The 15,463-nt window shown below is 39.2% G+C and overlaps 1 protein-coding gene across 1 annotated transcript in view; it reads right to left on the reverse strand.

The window, feature by feature from the left end:
• CHID1 (chitinase domain containing 1) overlaps nucleotides 1-15,463 on the reverse strand; it is a 120,345-nt gene that overhangs the window by 65,769 nt on the left and 39,113 nt on the right. The window contains exons 8-9 of the mRNA XM_086472259.1: nucleotides 10,280-10,381; nucleotides 7,801-7,956 (exon numbers count right to left, since the gene is read on the reverse strand). Of these exons, the coding sequence (XP_086328385.1) occupies nucleotides 7,801-7,956; nucleotides 10,280-10,381 (258 nt within the window). The remainder of the gene's footprint in view (nucleotides 1-7,800; nucleotides 7,957-10,279; nucleotides 10,382-15,463) is intronic.

The following is a 15,463-nucleotide window of genomic DNA, read 5'->3' on the forward strand; positions in this document are numbered from 1 at the left end:
GTCAGAAAGAGGCAACTACTTAGGATACAGATATCTTTTGGGCATAATCTCATAAATTTCATTCAGTTTCCAAATAACTCATTTGTAGTTATTTTCATAATACTGTATTTTTTTTCCTAAGAGTAGATCAAGTATCAGAGTCTGCCTTGATTTCCATTTTAGCCACGAACAACACTGCATGCCAGCAACATTCTAAAATGCAACTCTCATATTTTTAGAGCACAAAATCCAAAAACTATTTCAGCTAAAATTTATCACAACATTTCTAGATCCATTTTCCTAAAAAAGGCATGAACCAATTTAGAGGGGGAAAGCCCCACCTCCCTCTGCTCCCTGGTGTTAATAATATACTGAAATATCTCATAAAAATGTAAAGGAAAAATTTATTGGACCTTATACTGCTACTGAATGTTATCACCAGAAACCTCATTCAATCACCTGCTGTATAACTCCAAGTGGAAACAAGCTGTTTGCACAAATCCAAAGCTGTTAATGTTGTGGAACGTACTTGCACTTCTATTACTTCAAAGACTGTGTAGCTATATGCTGCATTACTATTTTCTATGAGTATTACTTCAATGCTTCAAACCTCTTTCTAAGTCTTACATATTTCCTTGCTGGCTCTTGACTTGGTTATCAAGTCCTTCCATCAGGAATTACATCACTCTGCGTACTTTGTGGCTGCAATTGCTACTTTTCTCTAGATTTGTAATAACCATGCATATTTATTCTTGCCCTCTGAAAGAACTGTGCACAAAAAAAAACAGCCTTAAGAGATGTTAAAATATTTTTACATACATTTTTCTACTATCTTATGTAAAGAGTAATCGGTAGGTTTTGTATCTCTTTTTCAATTGCACTGTTTAAAAGCATTGTGTCAAAATGAAAGAAAGCATTTAGATGGCATGATTCTGCCTACATCAACCTTCCAGTTCACATCAGGATTTACAGGAAAAACTAATGCTATACTTTGGTCTGCATCATGGAGCAGTCTCAGAGAGCATGAAGTGGATGCTGGTTTTGGATGAAACAGCAGCAGCAGAGGTACTCTAACCGCTCATGAGCTTCAGTCCATAGGACCAGACTAGGGCCATCCCAAAGACTCATTGTGTAAGCACTGGGTCCCCAGCACCACTTGTGTGCCAGCCTGCTTGGCAGCACACTCACAGCCAAGTACTGAAGACATGACTTTAGTAGATTAGGAAAAAAAAAAGCAAACTACTGGATTTACCCTAAGGATTTACCCTAAGTTTCAGAGCTTGCTAAATAACACTTTGAAAGTGGTGCTCTTTAGCTGATGAAGGAGTATATAATTGTGCTCCTATAAATTCCACCAACTGAAATTATAATTGAGTTACAAGAAAGTTAATTCCAACTTTGAAATCCATACTGATGATATTCAGATTAGTTTCAACAGACCTACAAAATGTCATATCTTGATTTTAATTCTGACTGCTTCCCCAACAATCATGGAAATCCAATTCACTATACGGACTAATGTTAAAATTAGGTAATGAGGATTGCAAAATCAGTTTAAGATTAGTTTTAAGACTTAAAAGAATAGCCTATCTGTTAAAAAATCCAAGCATACACTACACATCAAACAATGCCTCTCCGTCAACAAAAAACAAATGATCTCGCTACTGTCAGTATTCTAGTAAAGAGAACAGACAATCAGAGTCTGGCTCTATTTCAGTTGCAAGATAAACAAACCCTGTCTTACAGTGTCTGTATTCAGAAACATGTATTCCATTATTTTTCAAGCCAGCCTCATTTTTCAACCAGATGCACTAATCAACAAAAAAGTGGTCCACCTCATCAAAACCAACGGGGGAAGTAACTTAATCGGGGGGAGACGGACACACACCAAGAAAAACCAAACCAAACCACACCACAAACAAAGAAATAAACCAAAACCCCAAGATGTATTTTTCTCAGCAGAAGGTCAAAAACTCTCCCAGGTCAAAAATAAGAGAAAAATATCCAGCTGCCTGGAGCCAGCACTCCAGACCACATGTCTGTGTCCATGGTGGCTAGGGCCCAGGGTGACTGATAAACTTCCTCCGGGCTGCTGACTTCTGGCTCAAAAAGTGGACTTTACCCCTTCAGAACCAGAAGCTTGCTGAAGGAATCTGTACCATGCACGACCCCCTGAGTCAGCACAGTGCACTTTGCCAGCTCCAGGCTAACTCATGTCAAGACACGAAGCATTTTCAGGAGGCCCTTTTCACACTCATCCCCAATTGATCTGCAGCGGAACTGAATGCAAGGAGCATGTGGTGGGTAACAGTCAACACCAGGCAAAAATCAACCATTATCCTTTCAGCCCCCAGCGTGAGAGAAGACGGGGCAATGGGAGCCCTTTGGTTTAAATCACAGAAATGTTTTTCCCAATTCCATCATGCTATTTTCTAACAGTTAGAGTACAACAATGAGACAGTAAAGAACTATATCATTATTATTTTGTCAACATTTCACTACCTAAATATTGCCTGTAGCGAATTATTAAAAAAGATCCTGAGAGACAGAAAAGAGTACATTTCACAGCAATATGCCCACCATTTAAAATATACGTTGCAAATGACTACATTTTTTTAAAACAGACACACTGAGATACACACACCCAATATGCCACTGCACCGCTGAGCTTCAGAGCCAATCGGTTCCTTAATAGACACAAGCCACCTTTCCATCATTTCAAAAGAAATAAGGAATGTGCTTTACACAAAACTCAATCATAACAGCTATTGTATTTAATGTCATATTTACAACCTGAATGAGCTGAAATATGATAATTTTACTTCTTAAGACGTTCTGCCTACTTTATATGAATCAACTGGTCTTTCCCTTTGAGCTAACCGCTCACATTCACCTTCCATTCCCAAGGTTGGGAGGACAGATATACCACGCCAGAAGCCACGCATAACAGAATATCACAGAGGGAATTTAATACAACAAACCTCTTGAAATACTCCTGAATTATTTAAACATTCGTAATACAGAAATAACTTCTTCCTGATTCCAGGCCCAACTGTGACTTCCTCCTATCGCTGCCATGATTTTACCATCTGACCCAGCAGTACAATTTAAGAAGGAGCTTAACAGTTTCTCCAATGAAGTGGAGAAGTGGACAACAGATCAAGAGGATGTTCAATTCTACAGAGATATTTGGTCCATGGGTTTATTTGAAATATTAGTACGTCCCCAATGTTACATATACTATGAGCAAAATGGATTAAAGCAGACAGCACCCAGGTATGCAGGGAAGTAATGGAAATCCTGAGAGAATTACAGCATGAAGAGAAATGTTTTAACAGCCTTGAAGCTTGAAGAGCAAAAGCATCCCTTGCAAAAGTTTTTTGCTACCTTCTGTAAGATAAAATCCTGAGACACAGTTGGCCCAAATCTTAAATTGCTGCTAATAATGACACTGCCATGGTGATTCAGAGAAAAAGCTCACCTGTAACTGTTTCTAAATACTAGTTTTTATTATCTGCTACTTACAGAATGGCAGGCAGCCAATAAAATTCTCAGTAGAACTCCACATCCTCACATAGCTTGCAAGTCATCTTATTTTCTATGTCTGAACAGCACAATGCATTGTCAAATTAGTTTCTCCCTTGCTTCAACTGGCAATTTATTATATCAATCTTCTTAAGTGTTTAAAAATCAAAATCCCTATTCATATTCTTTTAAATAAAAGGTAAGCACGCACCGCATTGTCTCACAACAATGGAGTTTTTCACCTATCGATTTTCAACAGCTACACTGGGAACAAAAGCAGCTTAGAAGGAGAATATTTTCAAAAGTTATATACAGCCAGGTGGAACATCAGAGATGTACCTTCCCTCTTTCAGCACTACACAAAACAAAAGGACAAAATGTCTTTTAACACATTAAACTAAGCATGGATGTGCCCAATAAAGAAGGCTGATTTATTAAACATAAGTGGCACCACTGCCACATGATAGCCTTTGACTTCCACTGCTTTTAATCCACAGCTAGCGCTGAAGTTTATCAGTTCCCTTTCGGCTCAGGTCATAAAGGCTACAGATTTTAGATGGCACGAACAGAAAACATCACTGCACTGCTGTCAAACCTCCCATGAGAAGGCAAAAGAAAACGAGGTATTTCTGCAACCGAAATATAATGTCCCAATGATTAAGAAAGATTCTGAAGAGCAGACAGGTAAAGGTGAAAAAAGTACATGGCAAGAAATAAGCTTGTGAGATTGCGGGGCTTGCTGACCTACTACAGGTCTCAGAAAGTACTCAAAGGTAAAGATTCTGTAGAAAGGCTAACCAGTTTCTTAAGCTCCAGGGTACACTGGAGAACTATACCCAAGACATACACTTTTGAGGTGAAGAACTATCAGGTCGCAGTATCACTAGAGTACCTGCTGGAACAAACTGATCATTAGAGCAGCAAGTCAGCAACACCAGATGGTTATGTCCTGACAGGATTTTAATACAGTGGTAAGTTTTAATGACTGCCTCTTAGCAGTTCAGACAGCTGATGCTTGACAGTCAGAGGACAGAAAGCATCGCCAGAAGCACTAGAGGTGATTTGGGGCATCACAGGCACACCGCCTTTATTTCAGGCTTAGCATTTCATACAAATTATGTCAGAACTAAATACACGCAAGAATGTAGCTTCCCTGCAGCTAAACAACAGTAGTAGTTGGTTGATTAAAGCACCAGAACGTGTTATAATCTCTGAGATTGACTCATTGCATTAACAAGCAATACTTATGCCTGAGCTGCAAGACAAACACATTGCCACTGCAAATATAAGCTGCAGTTCCTCCTGTAACAATACCCAAAGGCAAACTGCACTGTGCTGTAAAAGAAAAATTGTTTTCATTTAATTTAATCCTGATATATATATGTACACAAGCACATACACATATACATATTACTTTTTATGGCGTATATGAAGCAAAAGGGATATTATATGGGAGGCTGTATATCTTTTCAGCAAAATGGTAACCAAGTACTTCTACCTTTAGATTATGTTCTCCAATAAAAAGAACACTGCTAGATAATACTTTATGCAAATAGGAATTCTATTGAAAGTTATTTTATGAACTTCTGGACTGAAAAAATACTCCGTGAATGAAAGCTACCCACATTCAGAGGCTCCTTCCATCACATAATTGCTATCCTCAAGAACAACACAAACACGAAACCAGCAAAGGTTTCTGCACTCTGCATGTAATCCTACACGAGCTATACTAATAATCAATTTAAGTGCATACCACATTTACATCAAACAACTTGAGAATATACAGTTTGCCACTGAAGCTTACAATTCTCCAGCTCTCTTACTGAAGATGATCAGATTCCAATGAATATGCTTCAACAAGACAGAGTGCACCTTACACGTGCCAAGGTGCACTGGCATGTTGGAAACTTGTACACGCAGTACATTTCAGGTGCAAAAATCTGAAAAGAAACCTACAGCAAAAGAGTTGATAGACACTTTTTTTTTGATAAACACTTTTCACAGATCACAACTAACACTAGATGAAGTCACCATGAAACTGGAAGCTCAAATTTCCTAAGGAGCCAAGTTGAGAAAAATAAATAAGCCACCCACTTCTACACTGAACACAGCTTCTGAGCAGCCTTTTTATGTAGTATGAAGCAGATCTAAACCCAAGAAAGAACAGGATCAGCCTCAGCCATGTGTCTTACCAGAGCATGAAAAAAACTGATGTAGCCACAGTATTAATAATGGAGTAAGAGGGAAGCTTTTTTGGAGGGAGGGGGGGAGAGCATCTCTGAACAAGCTGTGCCCATCCTGGGCTTCAATTGGATGTAATAGTGATAGTTTTCAAAGACTCACAGATGCTAGAAACTAGGATGTCCTTACAAACCACCTGTTACCAGAAAGCTTATTTTCCACTAATAACCTTTTTTTTTTTTTCCTGTTTTCTTGAAGTCAGAAGCTTGGCCTAGTTTGGAGCTGGTTTACCTTGAACTTATTTCACTATTACATTACTACACGTAACATACACAGCAAAGACTAATACCTAACTGTGCATGCTCAAAAATATATTTCTGGAAAAATAAACTTAACTATTGACTGACATTTAATAGGTAAGGCAACAAAGTCAAAATGAACATGTTTTCTATATAAACTCAAAGTCTCATAAAGACTTTGCCCAGAACCTGGCTTCTGGTAGATATCTGAAAAATTACAATATCATGGTTTGTCAATGAATACTATGTTAACAGGACGATTCTCTGTGTAAAACATGTCCCACACTGTGCACCAGCACCCTGCATAGAGGTAAACATAGCCTCTTTCGGTAAAAGTTAGATTAATCATACATGACTCTTAGCTAGGATATTTTGCCATTAATTAAAAAGCAACATGAATTAATACTATACTATAGTCCAGAAGAATCTAGGAAAAGTAAAAGTAGATGCCATCCTAGTGTGCAGTATGCTTTCAAGTGGAAACTTCATTCCAAAAGTTGAAGTTCAGAAAAATGCAAGATCCTTTTATTCTGCTAGATAGTGCTGTACTCCTACCTGCAAAAGGAACTGTAAATACTACATGAAGCTACACTAATTGTGCTGAGCTTGTATAATTAGGCTTGTAAATCAACAATGCTTTGCCTATCGAGTATTTTTCCTGCCTAACCACTAAAACTAACTTTACAGAAGCCATTCTGATATACTCACTATATACCTTTCACTGTAGACAATGGCTTGATTTTCCCCACCCTGTAGTCACTTTCTGATATTCAGTCAGATTCAGACACAATTCAGCACTGGAAGAAAACTGAGCCTTCTACAGTATTACAGTCCTCCTAAACGCCAAGGTGAAGGCAGAAGAGAGCAGAGGTAAGCGCAACAATGACAAAATGCTTGTGTAACTGAAGGCATGGGCATAAAAAAATTCAGGCCCTTAACTTATACAATCTACCTCAGACAGTACTTCAGTGCCTAACAAGCAATCTGTTACTGTACTGAAATCTCCTGGTGTAATGAACTTAGTAACCTGTGATAGTGAGAACAGTCACCTCTTGCGCTTTAGGTTTGTTTCTACTTGGCTTGGTTCCATTTTACAAGTTAATAACAAGCTTCCAAACAAATCTGATTTTCCTGCCAAATTCACAGTTTTTCTTGCTTTTTCTTCTGGCTTGATGTACTATACCCTCATCGTATTTCCACAAAGCTCACTGTTACTATAGGTGGCTATTACTCAAAACTAAAACAACTATTTTCCTCTGAGAATCAATATAAAATTTCAGGCTGGCTTTGCAATACTTCTCTTTACCTTGTATTAGACTTTTGTCTCCAGATAAGCTTATTGCAGCTTTTTCTACGCAAAAGAAACTTGGTGGCATATTGCTGTTTGAAACCAATAGCAAATTTCAAAGTAACAGGTAACAACTTCAGGAGCTGAGAGAAACAGTCTTTAGGTCAACTGCATAAACCCCCAAAATGATACAGAGCATAAGAGAACACCACAGAACACTTTAACACAACGATGGCAAACTGCATGTATGAACATGGATAGAGAGAAGAGGGAAAACTACACAAATCATTTTTCCATAGGAGTTGACAGGATAACTGTGTCATCTATCTGCACTTCTGTACAGGGAAGAGAAATTACAGGTCCTACTCTGTCTAACTGGTGAGCTACTATTTCATGTGGAGATTTATCACTTTTGCTGTTTCAATGTTACTAACACATCCATATTTCAAAAAACAAGAATACTTGTGAATTTCTGAGTTTTGTGAGAATATATCATACATAAGTACTTACTATGCAAAGAAGTCTTACCTGCTACCAAGGATCGGCTCCCCAGAGGCTCCCAAAGCAGAATAGTCCATGCCATAGAAATTCAGCCCTAGAAGTATCTTATTCCTCCATTTTGAATCAGGATCCAGTACTTGAACACAGGCTCGTACCCAGGGAAGAGGGGAATTTGGACCAGGTCTGTCAAGTTAGAAAATAATCAAACCGTTTGTCAGAAAAAGTACACATTGGTTCTCAGCCCTCTCTTCTTGACTAGTGCAATTGTAAAGAGCAAACTACAATCCCGTGAAGGTTAAATGCACACTCTTCAGAGGCTTGAAGTACTGATGCACAAAACACGCTTGCCCCACTCTTGACTCTGTGATTCATTTCTCAGGTGAAGGGACACAAAAGTTCTTACAGTGGGTAGGAAAAGTTTTCCACCTAGCACATTTTCTCTGTCACTGGCACAATGCCCACCTAATAATTCGAAATTCTGTATGACTTCAGTTGTTTTCCAATACATCCCCAATGTTTTACTGTAAACTGGCACAACATACTGGGACAAAATCCACCATTTACTTACAGAAAGAACTATAAACTCAGTGCCTGCTAAGCAAGACAGGTTTCAATGACTGTTTAAACACTTATTTATGGATAACAGCCTAAATAGGCAATTACCTAACAAAAAGCTACATTAAGACAAAGAGTAGAACTCTAATGCACACGGAGTAATTGAATTGTCAGTATCAGGATGTTTGTGCTCATTCCATTCCTATCTCATCAGAGAGGAGAGCTTTATCACAAACACTCCCATGATAAAAGGCACTCACCAATATGATAAGAGGAAAATTATACTCTAGTCTTACAAATATCAACATCTTCTACTCCCTACTAATTATCTGCCTCAAAGCCTTCGGGATATCTGTTCTATTAAAACTCAGTGTGCTAATACAGTACAGGAATGTTGATGGAAATTGTGTTCACATTTTAAGGCAAAAAAATGGTAAGACGACATATGTATGATCCTGTATTTCATATACTCAGACCAATCAAAGCAAATTCAAGCGAAAAAGATTTGAATTCTTTTTATCAAATCCCTTCTCAGACTAAAAGCATTATATCTCAGAAACAACACTTACTTCAAACACAATGGGTGTGAATTGAAGAATGCTTCCTTCCACCTCTCAAGCAAAAAAAAGATTAGCAGCTCCAAGTCAGGTCTAAGTAACTTAAAGTGCTAGTGAAAGCATAAAGAGGACTGTACCACAACAGAACCTGTGATTTTAACATGGCATAAAGCATGGCGTAGCTTCGCCAAACAGGAAAGATGCAGCCCACAGCACCTTATTTCAAAATGCATTCAAGGTTCCAGATGGGTTTGCACAGCCTGTAGAAAAGCCCTTAGCACCTCGTCTTCGTAGATTTACCTAGAGGAAAGCTAAGCTGGATACAACTATGCTGCATGTTCCAGCAGGGGAGTAACTAAAAAAATGTTCTAACTTCAGTACTCATTACTGCCTATGTTCTCCCCTAGGTCGCTAGGCTTGGAGATGTGGAGACAGGCTTAGAGATAGGAAGGAGGTATATAAGTTCCTTTCAGAAGAGATAAAAGTTCCTTTCTGTTCAACCTGCCTAGACATTATCAAAATACTAATATTTTACAGGTCACAAAGGTTTTAGTGATGTAATAAACACAAAAATGATGGCGTTTCTAAATCTGCCACAAATATTCACTCTGGACAGCCACCTTAAAGCAAGATATACAGAACCTCCCAGGAATTCCAAAAGCATGTCCTTACCTGCAATTTGGAGATGAAATGAACCTGTTTTGGAGAACAGTAACATAAAGAGTCTCTGTAGGGTTTAAGGACCTCTGAACTACATTGCTGTTCCACTTTCACACAGTTAAAACCACTAAGTTCCTGAAAATGGATATTCATGTAGAAGAGTGGGGGTTTGTGTTATTTTTCAGTTAGATCAGCTTCCTGAGCTGGTTTGATGAACTGCTGCACGAGCAGCTGTATCAGTACAACTGAAGGACTAGTGGAAAAACACATTCAAGCATGTCCACATTAGCAGTGCTGACAAAAGGCAGTCTGCTGCCTCAGGATGAAACAAATGAGTTGTCAATCATGCTTTAAAGCTAATTTTTTTGACAATGACATGTACTAGATTATTCGTGTATCCATCCTGCAGAACTGTGGGAAATAACTAAAACCAAAAGCACCTGGCCTGGAAAAGAATGTGTGTCACAGAACTAGTTAAAGGATAATTTTTAAGCTTGAATATAAAGTGGTTTACAGTATCTGGGTGCCAAATATACACTGCTGAGTGTCCTGAGTTATTGGCTTCTTCAAAAATCACCTATCCTAATTACTAATCCAAAACTTTAGTAACTGACACAGTTAAAACACACCATGCACTTCACTGAAAAAATGAACTCATACTGTAGATTTAATACTGACTTAACCAGGAATGAGTTTCTTCAGCAATCTTTTTGTAATGTTAGATGGAGTCTTACCGTTGCGGTGCTGAATAGTCGTATGTCATGAGACTGAAGCTGTCTATTGCTGAAGCCAACCGATCAAATTCTTTCTTTGTGAACATTCCTGGCTGGTTAGTCCTTTTAAAACAAAGCAAAACAAAAATAACAGGAAGAGATAAATTACTTCAATAACCTGGCTTATTCTTCCTTTTGGGTTTCATGCCATTTGATCAGGTAAGAAAAATCTTTGATTCTGAGGTAGCAAAATATGGTATTTCCATGCCATTCTTACAACTGTCTAAGAAAAAAAATAATCAATGCTACTTATGTTGCCAGTGGGAAGAATCAGACTTCCACAGCATACTTACCAAATAAGCATTTCCAGCATGGCTTCAATAGTCATTATAAGGGCTGTGGACTAATCAAATTGCCTTAGGTAGCAATCAACTGAACTATAAAAGCTTTTACAAAACGTTTAATTGCTCGGCCCATCAACCTGGTTTTGATACTTACAAAACTAAGTTACCTGAGCCATACTTAAACAAATGGATGGGTTGCAGCTGTTGATACAAAAAACATAAACCAAAAGGTAATTTTTTTTATTAACCTCAAAAAGAACGCTAATTTCAGTTCGTATGGAAATTTTCTCTCACCTGTGAAAAGCGTTTCAGTTCCTTTTCAGTCCCTTCCAAAAAAGTCCTAAAAAAGAGGGCAGCCAATACAACTGCTTGCTTTTAGCAAAAGACTACACAAACCTCTTTTCTTTAGACAAAGACACACCTATTTCTTTCTTCTTTTGGGAAGGGGGAGAAATGCATTCTATGACCTTCTCTAGACAAAGTCTAGTTACACTTTTTGCATATCTTTGTATGAAATATGGAACATAATTCTTACTTCCCCATTTTTTTGCTTATTCTTGATTTACAAAATCTATCACTGGGTTAATACCTTACTTAGCTTCATGGGTGAAGGGGTGTATATTTGACAGTTTTGGACAACTACTGACTTCCCTCAACCATTCAACTCAGAAACAATTAATGCACACGAGATACCTGAAAACATTGAATCTGTTTCAAAGAGCATTCGTAACATCAAACTAGCAGCACACATAGCACAGCAGGGGGCATAAGGCAGCCTTAATCACACTGCAAAGATGGGACCAAACTAAAAAGGAGAAGCTGCTGCCAGGAGAACCACGTCCTCAGTCAGAGGGCTCTCAAGCACATTAAGAGGAAACAGACAGGTAGAGAAGTAACATATTGTCCTACATAGCCTGGAAGACCAAGGTTCATAGGGGAACAGGAGGAGAGGAGGAGAGAATATAAGAAAAAATAGGTGGTTTAACAGTTACAAACTCTGCCATTCGAGAGGCAGACTTACAGGATTGTACAAGATCCCTCTAGAGAGTAGAGGAGAGAGACTGAAGAATAATCCAGACCTTCCCAGTAATATCAGAAACTGCTACTTGATCTAGAAATTAGTAGGCAACCTCTGTCTAGACGAGGTACACATTACAACTACCCACTTTCCATCTTACATGTAAAAAAAACCAAAAAGATGCTCAGTGACAGATGCAAGTAATAAACTGAAAAATTGCTTATTTTGACCCTTATCACTTTTGGATCAGTGTGCAAATTCTCCATCCAACAATATCACCAGAGCATAACAGTGTTCATTTATCAGTTTACAAGGACACTTTCTGTTCCATCACATTAGGAAAGAGGTTAACAGAGTACAGGTTACAAAGTGGGGCAGATTAAGATCATTGAACATGCCTGTCATGTTATAAGGAAGCAAAACATGAATGATATTTGTAAGTCAGGTCAATGAACCTGACGAAACACGCACTGGATTATATAGCTGTAATCTGTATGAAGGACAATGGTGTTCTGGAATTCTCAGGTTTTCAGAAGCAATACCACACTATCCCATCCCTTTCCTTCTGGGGTTTTAACAAATTAAAACAAATCTTCACTTCTGGAACCTATTGGTGGACCTCAGGTTTTTTGAATAGTTACCTGCTTGCCACTTACTGCAATTGCAAACTACAGTTCTACAAGAAAAAAGAAAATGAAAGACATCTTTGAAACAATGTCATGGCAACTCCGATGTCTGTAGGCAAAGCAGTTCGGAAACTCCAGCAAAACATATTTTCAGTGAGTTGATTGTGACTACTCATGAAGAGAAAAAGCATAAAAAGTAATTATAATGTATATTAGATATTAGGGCAAGTTGGATTGCTTTATAGATTAAGATGGGTAGTACTTTAACGAAATCTGTCTATATAACTTTCCCTGTACATCCATTTTTCATATATACTGTCAAGGAATATTAAAAAACCAAACCAAACCAAAACTACATCAAAATGGATATTGTTATCATTTTCTCCAAAACAAGCTTGTAACTGAACTACTTCTGCTACAAAGGAATTCCACCTGAGGAGCAAGGTCATAAATTTCCAACTTGGAAAAAACCCAGCAGCAATGGATATTATTTTGTCTGTTCATGGATAGTGTTAAAACACCACCGCTCTTCACAGAAAGCAAGCACTACTCACCAGCTCAATCAGCACCACCAGTCAATTCTGCTCTAGTGAAGGGCTTCAGGAAACTGTCCACTGGAGCAAAACCAAGACTATTTGATTCATGCCCTGAGAACTGTTCCGAGTCAAGAAAACTGGCACTCAAGGATAAAAACTAAGTACTTTTCAATAGCTATTATGCTTCTCATTTGAGGTTTTCCAATTATTCTGATATTTAATTGTAAACTTAACTCAAGGGCAGGTATGTACTACTGACTACATTGTTGAGAAAACCAGCACAGAGAAAGTCAAGAGACTTGGCCAGGAATATGCAAAGTCCATGAGAATAAAAGTTTCCAAGTCTAAGCCAAGAGCCTGTCATTCTTCTAGGCCTTAAATACCACTTCCAAAATATTCAGTGAAGTGGCAGAAACTTCATCATCGTTTATCATGTACAATACACACACTAAAGACAGATTGTTATTAAATTGTCAGATGACTAAAACCTTTTTCAGCTCACTATCAACATCACAAATGTGAAGGAGCAGAAGTCAGATGTCTGAAGATGAATAATACGAAAAGCAAATGATTTAATATGAAAAGTCTCTTCGTGTGGAATTAACCCCAACATCTGAACTGATTCATTTGCTTTATCTTTGAGTTCACCATAAGGCACAGTTCAAAAGTTACATCTCATTTGGAGTCTAACAAATGTAATCATTAAAAGAGTGAAGTTGAACACTGAATACAAGAGAAATCTGCTGTTTAAAGAAGCCTGCTCCTACCGGCCTAAAAACATACTGAAAATATACAAGATACACTACAAATATGAAACAATTTGGATTCAAGAAGCAAATTTAAGCAGGAAAGGGTATTCTTTTTATGTTAGCTTATACTAAATCCTTTTTATTGCTGTTCTAAGAGCCAGACACTTCATATGATATTTGCATTTGTATTTTTCTACCTCAATACCTTAAGCAAATGTCATTCAGTTTCCTTAATATTCTGCTCAAATGCACTAGTGTTCTTATGTGATTCTTATAACAGTGTTCAACATAGTTAACTCTGAAACTTGTTAAATGCTAGCAAAACCCCCAACTACTCAGGCTTAGAAACAGCCATCCAATCTTGGTAAATTTTGCTTCTATGTGGACTGTAAAAGTTGCTCCGTGAGGAGAAATTCACCAGAGATGAAATTTATGGCACTTTACCTGCAGTAAAAAACACCTCTGATATTTATCTTGGATAAAATACTGACTTTCCTGCTGAAACCTTATTTACCTGGCCTAGTATTAATTTCTTCCCATTCTTAGCTATGTCACTTTCAACTTGACTAAGAAGCTCCTTTACTTTGTGGAGAGATTCACCATTTGCATTTATAGGCTCCTGACCAAAATTTCTGCTACACAACACAGCAAGAGGGGAACAACTACCTCCGAGAGCTTAGGTCTTATTTGCACATATTCCCGACAACGTGTCAGTATTTTCCAATGGCAGACAGCTAGACGTATATACAGAAATGATTACAGCGACAACATGACAGTCTTAGAAGAAGAAATCACCTGTTTTCCTTGGTATTTCGGTATGCACAGCTTAGAATTTCATAGACCCTTCTTACCATTCACAGAACGGTTTGGGCTGGAAGGGACCTTAAAGATCACCTAGTTCCAGCCCCCTGCCCTGGGTAGGGACACCTCCCACCAGACCAGGTTGCTCCCAGCCCCATCCAGCCTGGCCTTGAGCACTGCCAGGGAGGGGAAATCCACAGCTTCTCTGGGCAACCTGTGCCAGTGTCTCACCACCCTCACGGGAAAGAATTTCTTCCTAATAGCAAATCAAATTCCCCCCTCTTTCAACCTGAAACTATTACCCCTTGTCCTATCACTACAGTCCCCAATCAAGAGTCCCTCCCCACCCTTCCTATAGCCCTCTTTCAGCACTGGAAGGCCACTATCAGGTCTCCCCAGAACTTTCTCTTCTCCAGGCTGAACAACCCCAACTCTCTCAGCCTGTCCTCACAGGGGAGCTGCTCCAGCCCCCTGAGCATCTTTGTGACCCTCCTCTAGAGTCGCTCCAACACCTCCATGTCTTTCCTGTGCTGAAGCCCCAGAGCTGGACGCAGCACTGCAGGTGGAGTCTCACCAGAGTGGAGGGGAGCGGGAGAGTCACCTCCCTCGACTTGCTGCTCACGCTGCCCTTGATGAAGCCCAGGATATGCTTGGCTTTCTGGGCTCCAAACACACACTGATGGGTCATACTCAGTTTCTCATCCACCAGTACCCCCAGATCCTTCTCCACAGGGCTGCTCTCAACCCACTCATCACCCAGCCTCTATCTGTGCTTGGGATTGCCCCAACCCAGGCACAGGGCCTGACATTTGACCTTGATGCACTCCCTGAGGTTCACACAGGCCCACCTCTCCAGCCTGTCAGGGTCCCTCTGGGTGGCCTCCCTTCCCTCTAGAGTATCAACCACAGCACTCAGCTCGGTGTCTCCGGCAAACTTGCTGAGGGTGTCCTCAATCCCACTCTCTCTGTGGCCAACAACAATGTTAAACAGCACCAGTCCCAACACTGACCCCTGAGGAACACCACTCGTCGCTGACCTCCACTTGGATATTGAGTCGTTGACTGTGACTCTTTGAGTGCGACCATCCAGCCAATTCCTTATCCACCAAGTGGTTTGTAAGTTAAATCCAT

The sequence above is a fragment of the Leptosomus discolor genome, chromosome 12 (assembly GCF_034619465.1).
Source record: "Leptosomus discolor isolate bLepDis1 chromosome 12, bLepDis1.hap2, whole genome shotgun sequence".
NCBI lineage: Eukaryota > Metazoa > Chordata > Aves > Leptosomiformes > Leptosomidae > Leptosomus > Leptosomus discolor.